We start from the raw sequence: 17,191 nt of genomic DNA on the forward strand, positions 1-17,191 counted from the left end.
TTCTTCACCTCCTCATACGTTCCAGATACCTCCTCTGGTAGTGATGCAAACACTTCACTAGCTCTACCTACCAGCTTTGTTTGAATCAGTAACACCCACATGTCCTGTGGCCATTTCATTTGTTTAGCTACCTTCTCAAATGAAATGAAAAAGGCTTCCACTTCCTTCTTGTCAAACCTTGGCAATGCTTGGGCATATTTAAATAGATCCTCTCCACGTCTTCGGCTATGACGCTCTGTCTCATTATCCTCATCCATCTCCTCCAACTGTACGTGTCCCTTTACGTCTGCCAATTTTAACTGATTGTCATGTTTCATGCCATTTTCTGAAGTTCAAACTCCCTCTCTTTTTCCCTGATCTGTATCTCCCTTTCTTTTTCTTTTTGTTCTGCTGGGGCTATTCTTTCTTTTCTCCTTTCTTCTCTCTGCTTCTCTTTTTCCTCGCTCTCTCTTTCTCTTTCTTTGTCCTCTCTTTCTCTTTCTTTGTCCTCTCTCTCTCTTTCTCTTTCCTCTCTCTCACTCTCCTATTCCAGTTGCTTTAATTCTTTCTCATGTTCCATTTGTTTAATTTGCAACTGAATTTTTGCCATTTCCAATGAGTCAAACTCTATCTCAGGCAACTTTAAATGCTTAACCACCGCCATTATTACCTCAACTTTTTGCATTTTGTCAGGTAATGTGAACTACAATGTTCTTGCCAAATCTAACAGTCTGTTTTTCGTTTCTGTCCGTAAAGTACTACGTGTGACATTCTCCACCCCGAAAAACTTCTGAGCCTCTGAAAGAGCCATTGTTCACAACACTCTCCCCATTTAAACTAAAATACCACACCGGAAAAGCAACAATCATTCACTGTCTTTAAGTTCACAAAAGCCAATCCAATAGATAAAACTTTTATCCCCCTCGAGCCCCCAATTGTTATGGGCGAGGCGTTTTCAGAACCCCAAAATGTATCATGGAGTTCAACCAACCTCTCCCTTTAATGGATTTGTTGCTTTTCCTAGCACACGGCTTTTTCCCTAGGTGTGGGATTACAATTATGGACACGTGGGTTTTTAAACACAAAACACTGTTTATTCCATGAACTCAACTTAACATCTTAAATAAACATTGGATCTCTTAACACCCCTTACTTTAAAGATAACTCAGAAAATATTGCAACAGTAAATCATTCCTTAAAATGTTCCTTCAAACTTCCAAGAGACTTAACACCTTTAAACAAAATCACATCAGGTTAAAGGCTTCACTATTATAATTTTAAATCACCCAAATGATCCAGAGATAGTCTTTCATGGCAGATATCCAGTTCACTGCAAAACACAGACACACACCCAGCTCTTTTCAAAACTGAAACTAAAAACCTGCAAAATTAAACTGCAAAATGGCTGACTTGACCTCAGCCCCACCCACTCTCTGATATCACTGTTTTCTTAAAGGTACATTGCTTAAACATCCATGTCTTAAAAGTACTCTCACATGACAATGTGTGAAAAGCAAGTTTTGCTTGTTTTTTGGAAGAATTCCAGACTTACCATCTGGGGAAAACTCCATTTTCAAGACTAGTATTCTGACTCCGGCGCCAACGACGATGATAGCTGCTTGCACAACTATTTGGAAGTGAGGAGCTTGGTGAAGGGAATGGAGTGATAAGCAGGCTGCTCAAGGAAGCTGCAGACATTATCAGAAGAGATTTGTGACTTAACTGACAACTGCTAATGTAACTTAACTTAAAACACAGCTTAGGTCATTTTAGTACATTCTGGTACAACTTGCATAGTATCACTAATCACTTTTGCAGTTACTTTAAAAGTATTCCATTACCATCTTAAAAGAAAACAAGAATTCAATAACATAACCAATGCATTTTGATGCTTGCTTTAATATTAGAAAATTGTACTTTTAATTGATCATATTACAAAAAGAAACATCAGCAGATTTAGGACAGTCACGTTGTCCTACATGGCCTGCAATGCCAAAATTTAATTTGCACAATGATTTTATCAGTTTATTAGGGCTGCTCTGAACAGATTCTGGACAACGCATGGCACACCTGTCCTCTCTTTTAGCCCGTTCACTGTAGTATTGTCAGACTGGTGATTAGTTTTGTTTGGTTGAAGATGGTTATGCACCTAAGGAAATGACCTTGTTACGAGGCTCAATAACCTTAAAGGCAGTCAGCTTGGAAATATCAAATAATATTTGAAAAACTCTATGGGATAGAGTTTGCAGCATTGACACTATTCAAGCTTTCTGCATTTTATAGGAAGCCATTTAAATTAATTTGCACTAGATTATAGTTACAGCTAACTGCTTTCCCATGTCACAAAGTGAAGGAAGATTGCATTGTACCCATGGTAAGTTTCAACAATAAGTCGCTCAAAGTGTATTTATTAGAATTTCTTTTTGCTAATGTAACAGTTATTTAAATCAATTGTGACAAGTACTTTGAGACATTTCAATGTAACGAGGAGCTATGTATAGGTGATTATGAAAAACATTACAAGCCTTGCTTCAGGTTGACAACTGTAAGTTGAAGTCACGCATTCAATTCTCACCAGATCGCGTTATTCCACTGTCTCTGTCTTCATTGATTCCTCTACTGGGCATGTCCATTGGGGTGCTGTGAACTATAAATATTAGGAATGTGAGAGAATCTACCCTCTAAACAGGTTAACCGGATGCAAGTAAAATACCAACTTGTGGAACAGGGCAAGCCACTAACTATTGCACAATCACATGGTGCAAAGCAGCATACATGCTGGAATCACTGCGACGCATCATGCGCAGGAACATGCAAGTTATCAGCCTACAACAACAATGGAATTTCCAATATTACTAAACAACCACCACCAAAATCAAAACAGAATTTAATTAAATCAAGGTCAGCATTTTTGATGATTTGTGATGACAGATTTTATATAATGTTACTTGGCAAATTAACAGACTAATTATGCTTTTGGTTGCAAACATTTTGTAACGCATAATAAAGATAATTCAATAATGATATTGTTTTAACTCCAAGGTTGAAATATGATCTTCTCTGCTGGATTCCTCATGTTAATGAGCAAATAAAGTCTCCCACCACAGAAAACAATTCTGAATAACTAGCCTCCTGCCAAATAATTGCAAGAAACTAAATGTATTTTCTACTCATTATTTGTAGGTAAGAAACATCTTTACTTCCCTTCTACTACCCTACGACAGGCTAGTTAACTTGTGGCTAGAATACAGGGGAATATGGTAGCAATCTTAATTCACTGGACTAGCAATCCAGAAGCCCAGGCTAATGCCCTAGGGGCCAGGGTTCGTTTAAAGTCAAATAATAAATCTGGAATACAAAACTAGTCTCAGGAATAGTGACCATGCCAGCCATCGTTGATTAGTGTGTAACCCCATCTGGTTCACAAATGTCCTTCAGGAACGAAAATCTGCCATCCTTACCTGATCTGGCCGATATGCAACAGAAATGTGGCTGACTCTTAAATGCCTCTGAAATGACCAAGCAAGCCATTCAGCTCAAGAGCAATTAGGGATGGGGAACAAGTGCTAGTTTTGCCAGCAATGCCCACATCCCATGAAAGAAACAAAGAGACTTATAGGGAAAGCAGCTATCACCTTTGGCCGACTCACTAAACATGCACGGAATAACATCAAGCTCACACTTAGGAACAAGCTATTGTTTTTTGAGACTAGTGTTCTTAGCACCTTGTTATATGGCTGTGAGAAATGGATGACTTATAGATGTTTAAAAAGGAAGCTCAATAACTTCCATCATCGCTGTTTGTGGTGCATTCTGGAAGGACAAAATCATGAAAGCTGCAGTCCTCTCAAGTATTTTCGCACTCATCAAGCAGAGGCAAGTTCACTGGTTCAAACATGTTCGCAGGATGGAAGATGGTTGCATAATATTAGCATTTTCTGTAAGTTGAGGTAGTTAGATCTAGACGACCAGTAGGACGCCCAAATATCGCTTTATGGGTGCTTGCTAATATGACATGAAGGCACTAAACATGCATTTTTGTACCTGGGAGACGCTAGCGGACAAGAGGAAAATGATGACATCACCTGCAGGCTGGCATGTGCCATCATGATTGACAACAGGTGCAACGTCACAGACAACAATGTGATAACCGTTTCATGTGCGCAGTTATGATAGAACCTGGGCGCGATTCTCCACTCCCACGCTGGTTGGGAGAATCGCCAGGGCCGCCAAAATTTCCTGGGACGCCGGTCCGATGCCCTCCCGCGATTCTCCCAAGCGGCGGGAACGGCCCGGTCGAGTTTCGCGGGCCGGAGAATCGCCGGAGACACCGAAAATGGTGATTCTCCGGCATCCCCGCTATTCTGAGGCCCGGATGGGCTGAGCGGCCAGGCCAAAATGGCGGGTTCCCCCCGGCGCCGTCCACACCTGGTCCCTGCAGTTGTGAGCGGTGCGTGAACGCTGGGGGGGGTGGCCTGCGGGGGGGCGAGGGGGGGATCCTGCACCGGGGGGGTACCTCAGATGTGGGGTGGCCCGCGATCGGTGCCCACCGATCGTCAGGCCGTCCTCTCAGAAGGAGGACCTCCTTCCTTCCGCCGCCCCGCAAAATCCGTCCGCCATCTTCTTGCGGGGCGGACTTAGAGAGGACGGCAACCACGCATGCGCGGGTTGGCGCCGGCCAACCTGCGCATGCACAGATGACGCCCGTTATGCGGCGCCAGCCGCGTCATCTATGCAGCACCGCTTTTACGCGGGCGACAAGGCCTGGCGCGTGTAGACGACGCGGCCCCGATCCTGGCCCGTTGTCAGGGCCTGAATCGGTCGGCACCGGGGCCGTTTCGCCCCGTCGTGAACCTCGACGGCGTTCACGACGGCGCGGCCACTTCGGCGTGGAAGTGGAGAATCGCGCCCAAGGTCTCCTCAGCTATCCACAACACTGCATCATATGAAGCTACCCCACCCCAAACGGATTTGCTGCATGTCCATCAGGTTACATAGATGGAAAGATTGCGATTACCGATATGCACCAAACACACTTAAAAGCTGAGGATTGGTGGCAAGATCTTCGGAAAACTCATTCACTGCACTCTGTAATATACATAAACACAGCTACATTTTCTTTGGAAAACAAGCCACTAGCCACGCTAAAAAGAGATGAAAACCTAATTTGCAATTAGGCAGAAGTACTTCAAAATGTGTTTTTTCCTTGGGGAGCACGGTGGCGCAGTAATCAGCATTACTGGCGCCGAGGTCCCAGGTTCGATCCCAGCTCTGGGTCACTGTCCGTGTGGAGTTTGCACATTCTCCCTGTATTTTTGCTCCCACAACCCAAAGATGTGCAAGGTAGGTGGATTACCCCTTATATTATATTGGGGGGATTGCCCCCCCATGCTATATTACCCCTTAATTAAAAAGAAATGTGCTTTTTCCATCCAAACTAAGTGTGTGCGATGATTTAAAAAAAATGATTTTCTTGCATTTCTGTATCAAATAAATGTTTTTCTCGGCTAGATAGAAACATGTTTTACATCAGATTTTGGACATGTCACATAAGGAAGATGATGATTGGAGAACAAATATTCACCAATGAGTTTGGAGACAGAGAGGAAGAAAAGCTTCATTTCAAAGAGTGAGTGTTGGGCAACGCGTTGACATCAGCAACAAAAAGGAGTGTGAGATCCAAAAGAGAAGACAAAGAACAAATTGGATAATTGTTTCCATCTAATTCTATTTTCTAATTGTGTATTAAAATACTTAGATTGTAAATCAATATGAAATTGAATTGTCATTTTTCAAGCTAAAATATTTTATTTTAAAGCATTTCTCTTCCTCTTTTAAGCCTTATATTACAACAGAACTAGTGATGAAAGCTTTTGGCAGTGCTGCTTAAAACCAGGCATGGAAAAGCTTGGGCGAAATTCTCCGTTATCGGCGGAAAGTCCGCCGATCGGCGCAAAAAACGGCGCAAATCCCACTTGCGTCACGTCATAAAAATGGGACGATAGTCTCCGGCCCGAAATGGGCTAGCAGCGACATAACGGGATCCGCGCTTGCGCAGTGGTTCACGCCGTGCAGCGTCATAGGCGCTGCACGGCGTGACGGCTCATAAGGCCGCGCAGCTCCCCCCCACCTGACCAGAACACCCGACCGCAACACCCGACTGGATGGCTGGCCGTCGCTCAGCCCCAAGGTTCGAGTCACGCGATGTGGAAGCGCTCGTGGACGCGGTGGAGCAGAGGAGGGACGCCCTGTATCCCGGGCACGGCCGCAGAGTTGCCCCACGCCACAGCCGGCGTCTGTGGAGGGAAGTGGCAGAGGCCGTCACCGCTGTGGCCCTGACACCACGGACAGGCACCCAGTGCCACAAGAAGGTGAACGACCTCGTCAGAGCAGGCAGGGTGAGCCTCCCCCATATCCCCCCCCTCCCCCATATCCCCCCCTCCCCCATATCCCCCCTCCCCCATATCCCCAAGTGAATCCAGCCCTAACCTTAACCTCTGCAATGCACGCGCAACCGATGGCGTGCATTCATATACCTGCCTAACACTGTTGCCTTTTACCCCTGTCACCACCCCCCCCCCCCCCCGAACAAGAGAAGCGCGCACACAACAATAGGGAGCATGTGAGGACTGGAGGAGGGCCCGCTGATGAGAGGCCACTGACCGTACACGAGGAAAGGGCCCTGGAACTGGCTGGCGGACCTGAGGACCGGGAGGTTGCTGATGCAGAGGTCGGGGGCCCACGAGCAAGTGAGCCACCAACAGCCCGTCCCCATATCCCCCTCCCCCGTATCACCTGATCACTGCCTGATGTCTAACCATGCATGCTTCATTGTGTATCGCAGGACCAAACGTCCAGGCACCCATCCCCGCAGATGCACACCGCCCGCAGGATGCCCCTCGGAGACCACAGGAGACGGAGAGACCCGCACCCTCCAGCATGCGACGCCCGCAGAATGCCCCTCAGAGACCACGGGAGACGGAGAGATCCGGACCCTCCAGCATGCGACGCCCGCAGGATGCCCCTCGGAGACCACGGGAGACGGAGAGACCCGGACCCTCCAGCATGCGACGCCCGCAGGATGCCCCTCGCACACCACGGGAGATGGAGAGACCTGGAGCAACAGGGAGACGACACCCCCGTCACGTGCGGGAGCGACCACCCAGCGATGAGGGGGGCAGCCACAGGCCCCCGTCACATCCGAGCCAGGACACCACTACCCGGGACACCCCTACCCGGGACAGCCCTACCCGGGACAGCCCTACCCGGGACAGCCCTACCCGGGACGACAAAATACCGGACAGTGACTCAGAGTGGATGGGTGAAGACGAACCCCCGCCCCAAAGTGCCATGGAGTCAGAGTGGGACGAAGAGCACGACACAACGCCACTGCTGTCACCAACACCCTCCACCATCGCAGAAACACTCACCACGGTTGGGCACTTTAGTGATGAGGCGTCTGGTACACTCACTGGTGCGCACAACACAGCCGTCCCGGTACAGCAGGTGGAGGTAGGAGCAGCAGAGGGACCGGGCGGTCGGAGGGCAGCCCAGGCCAAGCGAACATCTGCCGCCCAGATGGATCCCGGGTTCCTGCAGTAACCACACCCACACATAGATCCGATGCAACCACCGACACGGAGATGAGCCAATAGGGTGACGGGTGGCTTGCGGCGGCTGCGGTCGCAGGTGGAGGAGTCCACCCGCGTCCAGGAGCTGGGAGTGGTCCCGGTCATGCGTGCCACCCAGGCTGACACCGCACGGGTGGCGTCCGCGGTGGAGGCAATGGGTGCGACGGTGTCAGACCTGGGGAACGGTTTGCGAGGCCTGGGGCCTTCCGTGCAGGCGGCGTCTGTGGCCCAGGAAATGGCTGCCCTCTCACAGGAGGCCATGAGCCAGTGCCAGCGCCAGATGGCAGAGGCGCTCAACGCCATAGCCCAGTCTCAGCAGGCCATAGCCCAGTCTCTGCAGGCCATGGCCCAGTCTCTGCAGGCCATGGCCCAGTCTCTGCAGGCCATCGCTGAGGGCCAGTGGCCATGTGCGAGCCGGCGTCGCACTGTCACAGACAGGGTTTGACAACACCCTGGGCTCCATGGCTGCAAACCTGCAGACCCCTGTCGATACCAGCACGGGCCTCCAGGACTGGCAGCGCCAGATGTCGGGGGCGCATCGGATGGCCAGTCTGTTCGCATCCCCCACCCATGTAGAGGCCTGGGGGCCATCGGGCACCCCGAGGGAGGAGGAGGTGGTGTGGTCCGTCCCGGCTCCCTCTGTAGGGGAACTCCCGGTACATCGCGACACCTCGGACTCCCCCCCCTTCCGTCCCAGGTGCATCGGGTGGGCAACGGGCAGGACAGGCTGGTAGCTCGCCATCCCAGTCGCCCGGGCCGCAGCCTGGCCCATCTAGGCCAGGACGCCCCAGGAAACGGCCGCCAAAGGGATCCAGTGTCAGAGGGCAGGAATCACAGGAGTCCACCTCCAGTTCTGCTGTACCGTCTGGGGAACCACGTAGACGTAGTCAAAGGGCCCGTAAGGCCAAACAATTAGACACCGAGTAAGTTGGCACGGGTGCAGGGCACAGATGAGTTTTAGGGGCTAGGTCATGTGCATGAACTCCTTTGGTTATTAAAGTCAATGTTACACCTACCGAAGCTGCCTTTGTGCTCTGTCCAAAGTGTGCGGGCGTGTCATGTACGTTGAGCGCAAGTGTGTGTGTGACGGGTGGTCTTACCTCAGCCCCAGGTGAGTCTGCCCCCTTCCCCCTGGGCCGCCATCAACATCCCCCGGGCAGAGGACGGGACCGTGCGCTGCAGTGTCACAGCCGCATGCAGGGATGGTCCGGGTGGATGGTGGTACTGTGGCCATGGGTCAGACATAGTCCAACGATGTAGAGCCAGGAGCTCATCGCAGGGCGGGTTGTCATCATCCTCCATGGCCTGAGATAGACACGCGTCCACCCGCAACTGGGTGAGCCCGGCCCGTTGTGCCGCCGGTGGATCGGCAATTGGGGGGGGGGGGGGGGGGGGGGGGGGGGTGTTGTGCATGCGGGTGGGGTGTGTGGGGTTGGGGAGGGGGGTGAGGGTGCTGGGTGGGTGGTCGGCTGTTGCCATGGTGTGCGGTCTGTGGCCATACTACCCGATTCCCACGCCCATCTAGTCAGTGAAGCGGGCGGCTATCAGTCTGTCCCGTGCCCGCTGGGCCAGCCGGTAACGGTGGACAGCCACCCGCCTGTGTCTACCCAGTCTGCCCTGACCATTGCCCCCATCCCCCTCATCTGGGGAGGACTGCACCTCTTCCTGCTGCTCCTCCACTCCGCCCTCCTCTGCCTGCAGCACATCGCCCCTCTGCTGGGCTATGTTGTGCAGGACGCAGCACACCACAAGGATGCGGCCGACCCTATCTGACCGATACTGGAGGGCGCCCCCAGAGAGGTCCAGGCACCTGAAACGCATCTTCAGCACGCCAAAGCACCTCTCGATCACTCCCCTTGTCGCTACATGGGCATCATTGTAGCGGTTCTCCGCCTCATTGCGTGGCCTCCGTATAGGCGTCATCAGCCACGATCGCAATGGGTAGCCCCTGTCGCCCAGCAACCAGCCCCTCAGCCGGTGATGGCGTCCCTCGTACATGCCGGGGATGGATGACTGCGACAACACGAATGAGTCGTGTACACTGCCTGGGCGACGGGCGCAGACGTGCAGGATCATCATGCGGTGGTCGCAGACCACCTGTACGTTCATCGAATAGGTCCCCTTCCTATTAGTGAACACGGCCCTGTTATCTGCAGGTGGCCGCACGGCGACGTGCATCCCATCGATCGCGCCCTGGACCATGGGGAACCCGGCAACGGCAGAGAAGCCCACGGCCCGGGCATCTTGGCTGGCCCGGTCCACGGGGAAGCGGATGTAGCGGTGCGCCATGGCATAAAGGGCATCTGTCACTGCCCGGATGCACCGGTGCACCGATGTCTGCGATATGCCGGACAGGTCCCCACTCGGTGCCTGGAATGACCCCGTTGCATAAAAGTTCAGGGCCACCGTAACCTTGACGGACACGGGGAGAGGGTGTCCCCCGCCAGTGCCACGCGGTGACAGGTGTGCCAGCAGGTGGCAGATGTGTGCCATGGTTTCCCGGCTCATCCGGAGTCTCCTCCTGCATTCCCGGTCCGTGAGGTCCTGGTATGACTGCCGGGGCCGGTACACACGGGGCGCCCTCGGGTGCCTCCATTGCCGTGGGGCCGCGACGTCCTCCTCCCCCTCCTCGTCCTGTCGGTCAGGTGTCCCTCCAGCCTGGGCGGCTGCCGCCTGCCCCTCTGCGGCAGCCTGCGCCGCCTCTCTGGCTCGCTCCTCCTCCTCCTCATCCAGGGCAACATAGACATGAGCGGCTGCCACCACGGCGGCCAACATCGCTGGATGGTCTGAAAACATGACGGCCTGGTGGGGGGGGGGGGGGGGGGAGGGGAACGACGACATGTCATCATTGCCCATATCCCCTCCTCCCCCCAGCCAGGTGGCATGGACCGCATGGGTCCAACTGTTGGTGGCTGGCACCTGGCCAGGTGGACCAACTCATTTGCCCTCCCATCACCCTCCTCGGCACGGACCCCCTCCCCAACCCCCATCCTCCACCCCGGCACGGACCCCCCCCCCTCCCCTCCCAACCTCCACCCCAGCACGGACCCCCCCCAATCCCCAACCTCCATCCCGGCACGGACCCCCTCCCCAACCTCCACCCCAGCACGGACCCCCTCCCCAACCTCCACCCCAGCACGGACCCCCCCAACCCCCAACCTCCACCCCAGCACGGACCCCCCCCCCCAACCTCCACCCCGGCACGGACCCCCTCCCCAACCCCCAACCTCCACCCCGGCACGGACCCCCCCCCCAACCCCCACCACAGCACGGACCCCCCCCCAACCTCCACCCCGGCACGGACCCCCCACCCCCCCAACCTCCACGGACCCCCCCCCCAACCTCCACCCCGGCACGGACCCCCCCCAACCACCAACCTCCACCCCAGCATGACCCCCCCCCCCAACCTCCACCCCGGCACGGACCCCCTCCCCAACCTCCACCCCAGCACGGACCCCCCCCCAACCCGGCACGGACCCCCCCCCTAACCTCCACCCCAGCACGGAACCCCCCAACCTCCACTCCAGCACGGACCCCCCCCCCCAACCTCCACCCCGAAACGGACCCCCCCCCCCCCCCCCAACCTCCACCCCAGCACGGACCCCCTCCCCAACCTCCACCCCAGCATGGACCCCCCCCCCCAACCTCCACCCCAGCACGGACCCCCTCCCCAACCTCCACCCCAGCACGGACCCCCCCCCAACCCCCAACCTCCACCCCAGCACGGACCCCCACCCAACCTCCACCCCGGCACGGACCCCCTCCCCAACCCCCAACCTCCACCCCGGCACGGACCCCCCCCAACCCCCAACCTCCACCCCAGCACGGACCCCCTCCCCAACCTCCACTCCGGCACGGACCCCCCCCCCCAACCTCCACCACAGCACGGACCCCCTCCCCAACCTCCACCCCAGCACGGACACCCCCCAACCACCAACCTCCACCCCAGCACGGACCCCCCCCCCCCCCAACATCCACCCCAGCACGGACCCCCTCCCCAACCTCCACCCCAGCACGGACCCCCCCCAACCCCCAACCTCCACCCCAGCACGGACCCCCCCCCAACCTCCACCCCGGCACGGACCCCCTCCCCAACTCCCAACCTCCACCCGGCACGGACCCCCCCCCCCCAACCCCCAACCTCCACCCCAGCACGGACCCCCTCCCCAACCTCCACCCCGGCACGGACCCCCCCCCCAACCTCCACCCCAGCACGGACCCCCTCCCCAACCTCCACCCCAGCACGGACCCCCCCAACCACCAACCTCCACCCCAGCACGGACCCCCCCCCCCAACCTCCACCCCGGCACGGACCCCCTCCCCAACCTCCACCCCGGCACGGACCCCCCCAACCCCCAACCTCCACCCCAGCACGGACCCCCCCCCCCAACCCCCAACCTCCACCCCGGCACGGACCCCCCCCAACCTCCACCCCAGCACGGACCCCCTCCCCAACCTCCACCCCAGCACGGACCCCCCCCCCAACCCCCAACCTCCACCCCGGCACGGACCCCCCCCCCCCCCAACCTCCACCCCAGCACGGACCCCCTCCCCAACCTCCACCCCAGCACGGACCCCCCCCAACCACCAACCTCCACCCCAGCACGGACCCCCCCCCCCCCAACCTCCACCCCGGCACGGACCCCCCCAACCCCCAACCTCCACCCCAGCACGGACCCCCCCCCAACCCCCAACCTCCACCCCGGCACGGACCCCCCCCCCCAAACCTCCACCCCAGCACGGACCCCCTCCCCAACCTCCACCCCAGCACGGACCCCCCCCCCCAACCCCCAACCTCCACCCCGGCACGGACCCCCCCCAACCCCCAACCTCCACCCCGGCACGGACCCCCTCCCGGCACTCCCCCGGAGCCCAGCCTACTCTAACCACCCCCCCCCCCCGCCGCACATACACACACACAAGCCGAGACACACCTCTCCTCACGCAATCAGTCTGCGGCCACGCCATTTCCTGCCCAGAGCCAACCCCCCAGGCCGTCACTCACCTCCTCGCTGGTCGGCGTGAGCCTGGAGCACCGGGTCACGCCGATGAAAAGGAGGTTTGATTCACGTCGACGTGAACGGTCATCACGTCGACGGGACTTCGGCCCATCCGGAAGGGAGAATATCGGCAGGCCGAAAATCGGCTGCCTTGCGCAGACCCGTGACATTCTCCGCGGCAGCGGCGCCATTAACGCCCCGCCGACTTTTCTCCCTTCGGAGACTTCGGCGGGGGCGGGATTCACGGCGGCCAACGGCCATTCTCCGACCCGGCGGGGGGGTCGGAGAATGACGCCCCCTATCCCCAACATCTGCAAATTATCCAGGGAACCTTTCACAGTCTCACTGCACAACGGATCATTATGCACAAGATCAAAGCAGCTCTATTGCTGGAAAAAGAGTAACTGTGCAGTGTAATTCTGACATCCACGGCATATCAAGAATAGTAAAAGATTTCATTAGGTTTGAAACAGAGGCGCAAAATTTTATCAATAGCACTTTGAATTTTCCAATAGTAGCAATTGGAGCAGCCTGCCCACTTGCATGTGCTGGGTGCTGCTTTCCTTTTCCAGTAGCTTAGAGAACTATGCACTTGTGCTTGGAAGAGGAGTGCAGCAATACATTAGAACTGCTCAATCTTCTACCTGGTATTTTCTCTATCACTATCAATTGTTCTTCCAACTTTCTTCTCTTTTTAAGATATTGATTCTTGATGGTGCATGGCTTGCCTAAGTGGCCATGATTCTTGTGTAGGCTTAAGACAATTTGCGTTGCAAGACTGTTCGACCATTAAGAAAAACTAGCCAAATTTAACTTCCCCTTATGAACATCTACATTGTGTTTTTAATTTACAGCAAACATCTTGAGACATTACCCCAACCATACCAAGTTAGTCTCAAAGTCATTGCTTTGAACTCAGAACCTATCTCGGATGTCAAGATCAACTGCCACAAGGCTAAGCCACAATTAAATTACAGTCTCCTAGTCTTATTCAAAAAGACTAGGTTCTTGTTCATAGCAGATGGTATGAACTGAATAGTAGAGCACACTTTCAGCATTTTTGCACAATAACGGTGCTGAAAAACCTCAGCCAACATGTGTTGGACTAAGGTTTGCTATTCAAGATGCCACGTACCAGCCTGCCATTACTTAACAGTGGTCAGGAGAAGCACCAGCTTTAAGAAAATAAAAAGACGTGAACTAGCAACCAGCAGACAATTATCTGAAACATTCTGAAAACCTCAGCAGTCACCCTGAAGAAATATCAGAGTGTCTTGATGTTGGAAATTTGGTAAATGAAGTATTGTAAAAATAGATTAATCCTTGAATAATATTTACATTTAAGCCTGTACCATTTTCCAAACACTTGATTTTAATGAAAAACAATATCCATCACATGCAATGATTTCCTGCAGGTATCTTAAAATAATTTATATAACCCATTTCATGTATGTGGAAATGAGGTTTACACAAAGCCCATCAAATCACAGGCCAGTTGAGGAGGGTGCCTGCAATGCACAGATTATAGCTATTGGGATAGATTGAACAGTTTGGAGACCTGAAAGAGGTGCTTATAATTGTGAATGGCTTAGATAGCTGGATGTGGAGAGAATATTTCAATTTGTAAATATGAGAGGGGGAAATGAGTGTAAAACAAATTGGAGCTGGGTGACAGAGAAGGAAGGGGAGGGGAGACTCAGGAGACCCAGTGTGATAGGAAGAGGGTGAACGATATACACACACACACATTGATATTTTTCTTTCACATAATCAATGTAGCTCCAGGGCATCTAATAAGCTGTTAACATATGATCTCCTAACATCACCTTTAGGAATAATCAAAAGATGGCGAACTGGCCTTCTTTGGAACTTGCCAAACAGTCTCGTTTTGTCAGCTTACAGAAATTAACAACCTCATTTCCACAGTTACAAATAGTGTGCATGCTCAGCTAATGCATCCTGTCACAGAGTCCAGAACCCACAGACGCTATGCAAACCTGCAAAGAAAGAAGCGCTCCGGATCAGGCGGAGCGGTGCTGGCTCAGAAACACCAGGTGCCCGCCTAGGGCTGCAAAGCTGCGAAAAACCTACGGAGCACATTTGTAACAAAAATAGAAAAAAACAACACAGACATAGGATTAGTAAAGCCATCAAACATAAAAGTTAGAAGACCACATGGAGTTCCTTTTGAAATCAAAAAGAAAATTAGAGTTATAAAATATACATCAGTACAGAATTATATCTGGGTCAAAATTTACTTTTTCCATTCATTCCACATCAAATGCCTGGTTTGAAAAGGAAAAAGGCTCAAAAGAAATGAACTTTCATTCCTATCTAAACAGCATGCCCATTTGTGACGGAAAATTAAATCGTTTGAGAAATAAAATTCACCAAGTTCAAATGAACAACCAGCAGACTTTTTGAGGATCCCTTAAAAATGTGTACGAAAGCAAATGAGAGAAAAAAATACCTCACTATTTAATGTTAAAAACTGACTCAATGGTGAGAAAGAAAACGTATTTCATTATGCCTTGGTAACTGTGCAAGATTGGTTTCATTGAATATAAATTCCGATCATAAATGTAAGGTACAAAAAAAGCCCTTTTCTGCCCTCCGGGTTATAAATCAATCTATCCCCATCACATTTGCTTGGAACAAAATACAACAACAAAAGATCAGGTGGATCAAGCAAGAAATTTATGCACCTGACTAAAAGTTGGCATGTAAAACCAAAGTCGTTTTTCATAATATTCTGTATTATACACAACTCAAAAGTTTTCAATTCTTCAAGTCTTCAATGGGTTAACAGAAATTTGGAACAAAAAGCTCGAAACAGGACAACAAAAACAAAAAGCAATGGGCTCTGGGCATAATTGCATCCACGTGAGACAATGTATTTTTATATTTTCACCCCTTCACTACCTCTAGCTTCAACATGAGAAAATACACCACGGATTGTAGTTATCTAGATTCTAGTCTGTGCTCTGCCCTTTAATCTTTTTGATAAATTAGTACCAGATCTCACTTCACACTAAAAGTCAAGGTGTCACAACATCCTGAAGGACCAATGCATGTCACTACACATCATCACTGACATCAGTTCATCAGAAAGCTTGCGCACTAGGCTTGTTAACAGTGGTCACTCCAATAATGTAGAAACGGAGAAAGAATAAATCAAAGGGGCATTTCATCCTTGGGCTGTTTTCTCTTAAGTACCAATGGTGGATTCAGAATGAGACAAAGGCCTGGAGAATGGAACTTATCTACCATGCTAACCATAATGAAGGAGGAGGGGGAAAAAAAGGTTCTCTTTTGAATTTGGAGGATAAAACACAGATGCACAGGCTACACACCATCGAATCACAGAAACCTTCAGCCCATAACTACCCCATTCAGTTCATCTTTGTCGGTATTGGCTCTTTGAAACACAGAAAATCACACAATACTCACACAATGGTTGGATACAAGTACGTGTGTGGTTGGATACAAGTACATGTGCAGTATCTCAGAATGGCGAACCTCGTCTCTAAAAGAAGCGGAGGGCTAGGCATACCCTCAAGAAATGTGTGGAGAAAAATGAAGCCTTCATTGTGGTGCCACTAAGTTTAAGTGCAGGTTGGTAGCAGCTTGGGCCTATGGACATCTGTCCCCCACTCTTTTTGTATAGGGATGCCATTAAAGAGTTTAACCAGTTAAGACTGTGCAGTTTACCAGAATATAGGCAGAGGTAAGCTAGGATTACCTTACAAGACAAGGAATGACGTTGGTACCAGTTGGGCACTGAGGTCTGGGGCTTATCTTAGCAGGAAGAATTGCAACCATCTATAACAGGCCCATCTCATCAAATCTTAATGGTAAACCAGATTGCCTGGTCAATTAACAATCCCTTGGGACACTAAGGACCAGCATGGTTCAGGTACAGGCTGACCGAGTTCTATGCTACCATTATAACGCATGTCAGTTTAGAGCAAAGGACTCCAAACGACCCCACATTCCAAAGCAGATAATAACTATCAAGAACTGTTTAGGAGCAGATTAATGAGCAGAATCTTAAAAGTGCATTCAGATGGCTGACTAAATGGCAGCTCCATCAGGGAGAAGCAGAATTTAGCAGCAGCTAATGGTCATTCTGAAAATTATGATGGGAGCACTGTGCTGAAATAAATCAATGGCAAGGATATCCCACCATCCAAGTAATATCTCCCAATAGCAACTGGGTCAATCTTCAGAATTTTTTCCATCAGATATATGAGGTCTGCCACCATAATGTGCCAACATAATAGATGTACACAGACAGCACATGATATCCACACACAACATTCCAAGTCAGTGTTGCACAAGCTTACTTATCTGCTAACTGCCGAGTTGAGATCCTCAACTAAAGAGCATCATTATAGAGTCACAACTGTAATCTTGACTCCCTTTCAAATGAACACATCTGAATGTGTCAATATTTACATACCTCAAAACTGATGAACTTACCTATAAGGCTGTTGATCAGAACATTTTGATCTGGGTATGGTTTTAAAGCAGTATGGTCCTGATTAATAAATTCCAGGCTGTCTTGTAACCTTAAAACAA

At 51.9% G+C, this 17,191-nt stretch overlaps 1 protein-coding gene across 3 annotated transcripts in view; it reads right to left on the reverse strand.

Annotated features, from left to right (window-relative positions):
* Nucleotides 1-17,191, reverse strand: part of fnip1 (folliculin interacting protein 1) — a 195,368-nt gene that overhangs the window by 64,850 nt on the left and 113,327 nt on the right. For 2 of the 3 annotated variants that reach the window (XM_072512466.1, XM_072512467.1), the window contains exons 6-9: nt 17,093-17,181; nt 14,608-14,697; nt 2,555-2,626; nt 1,532-1,667 (exon numbers count right to left, since the gene is read on the reverse strand). In XM_072512466.1, the coding sequence (XP_072368567.1) occupies nt 1,532-1,667; nt 2,555-2,626; nt 14,608-14,697; nt 17,093-17,181 (387 nt within the window). The remainder of the gene's footprint in view (nt 1-1,531; nt 1,668-2,554; nt 2,627-14,607; nt 14,698-17,092; nt 17,182-17,191) is intronic. The other variant, XM_072512468.1, reaches the window with a different exon arrangement.

The sequence above is a fragment of the Scyliorhinus torazame genome, chromosome 7 (assembly GCF_047496885.1).
Source record: "Scyliorhinus torazame isolate Kashiwa2021f chromosome 7, sScyTor2.1, whole genome shotgun sequence".
Classification (NCBI taxonomy): domain Eukaryota; kingdom Metazoa; phylum Chordata; class Chondrichthyes; order Carcharhiniformes; family Scyliorhinidae; genus Scyliorhinus; species Scyliorhinus torazame.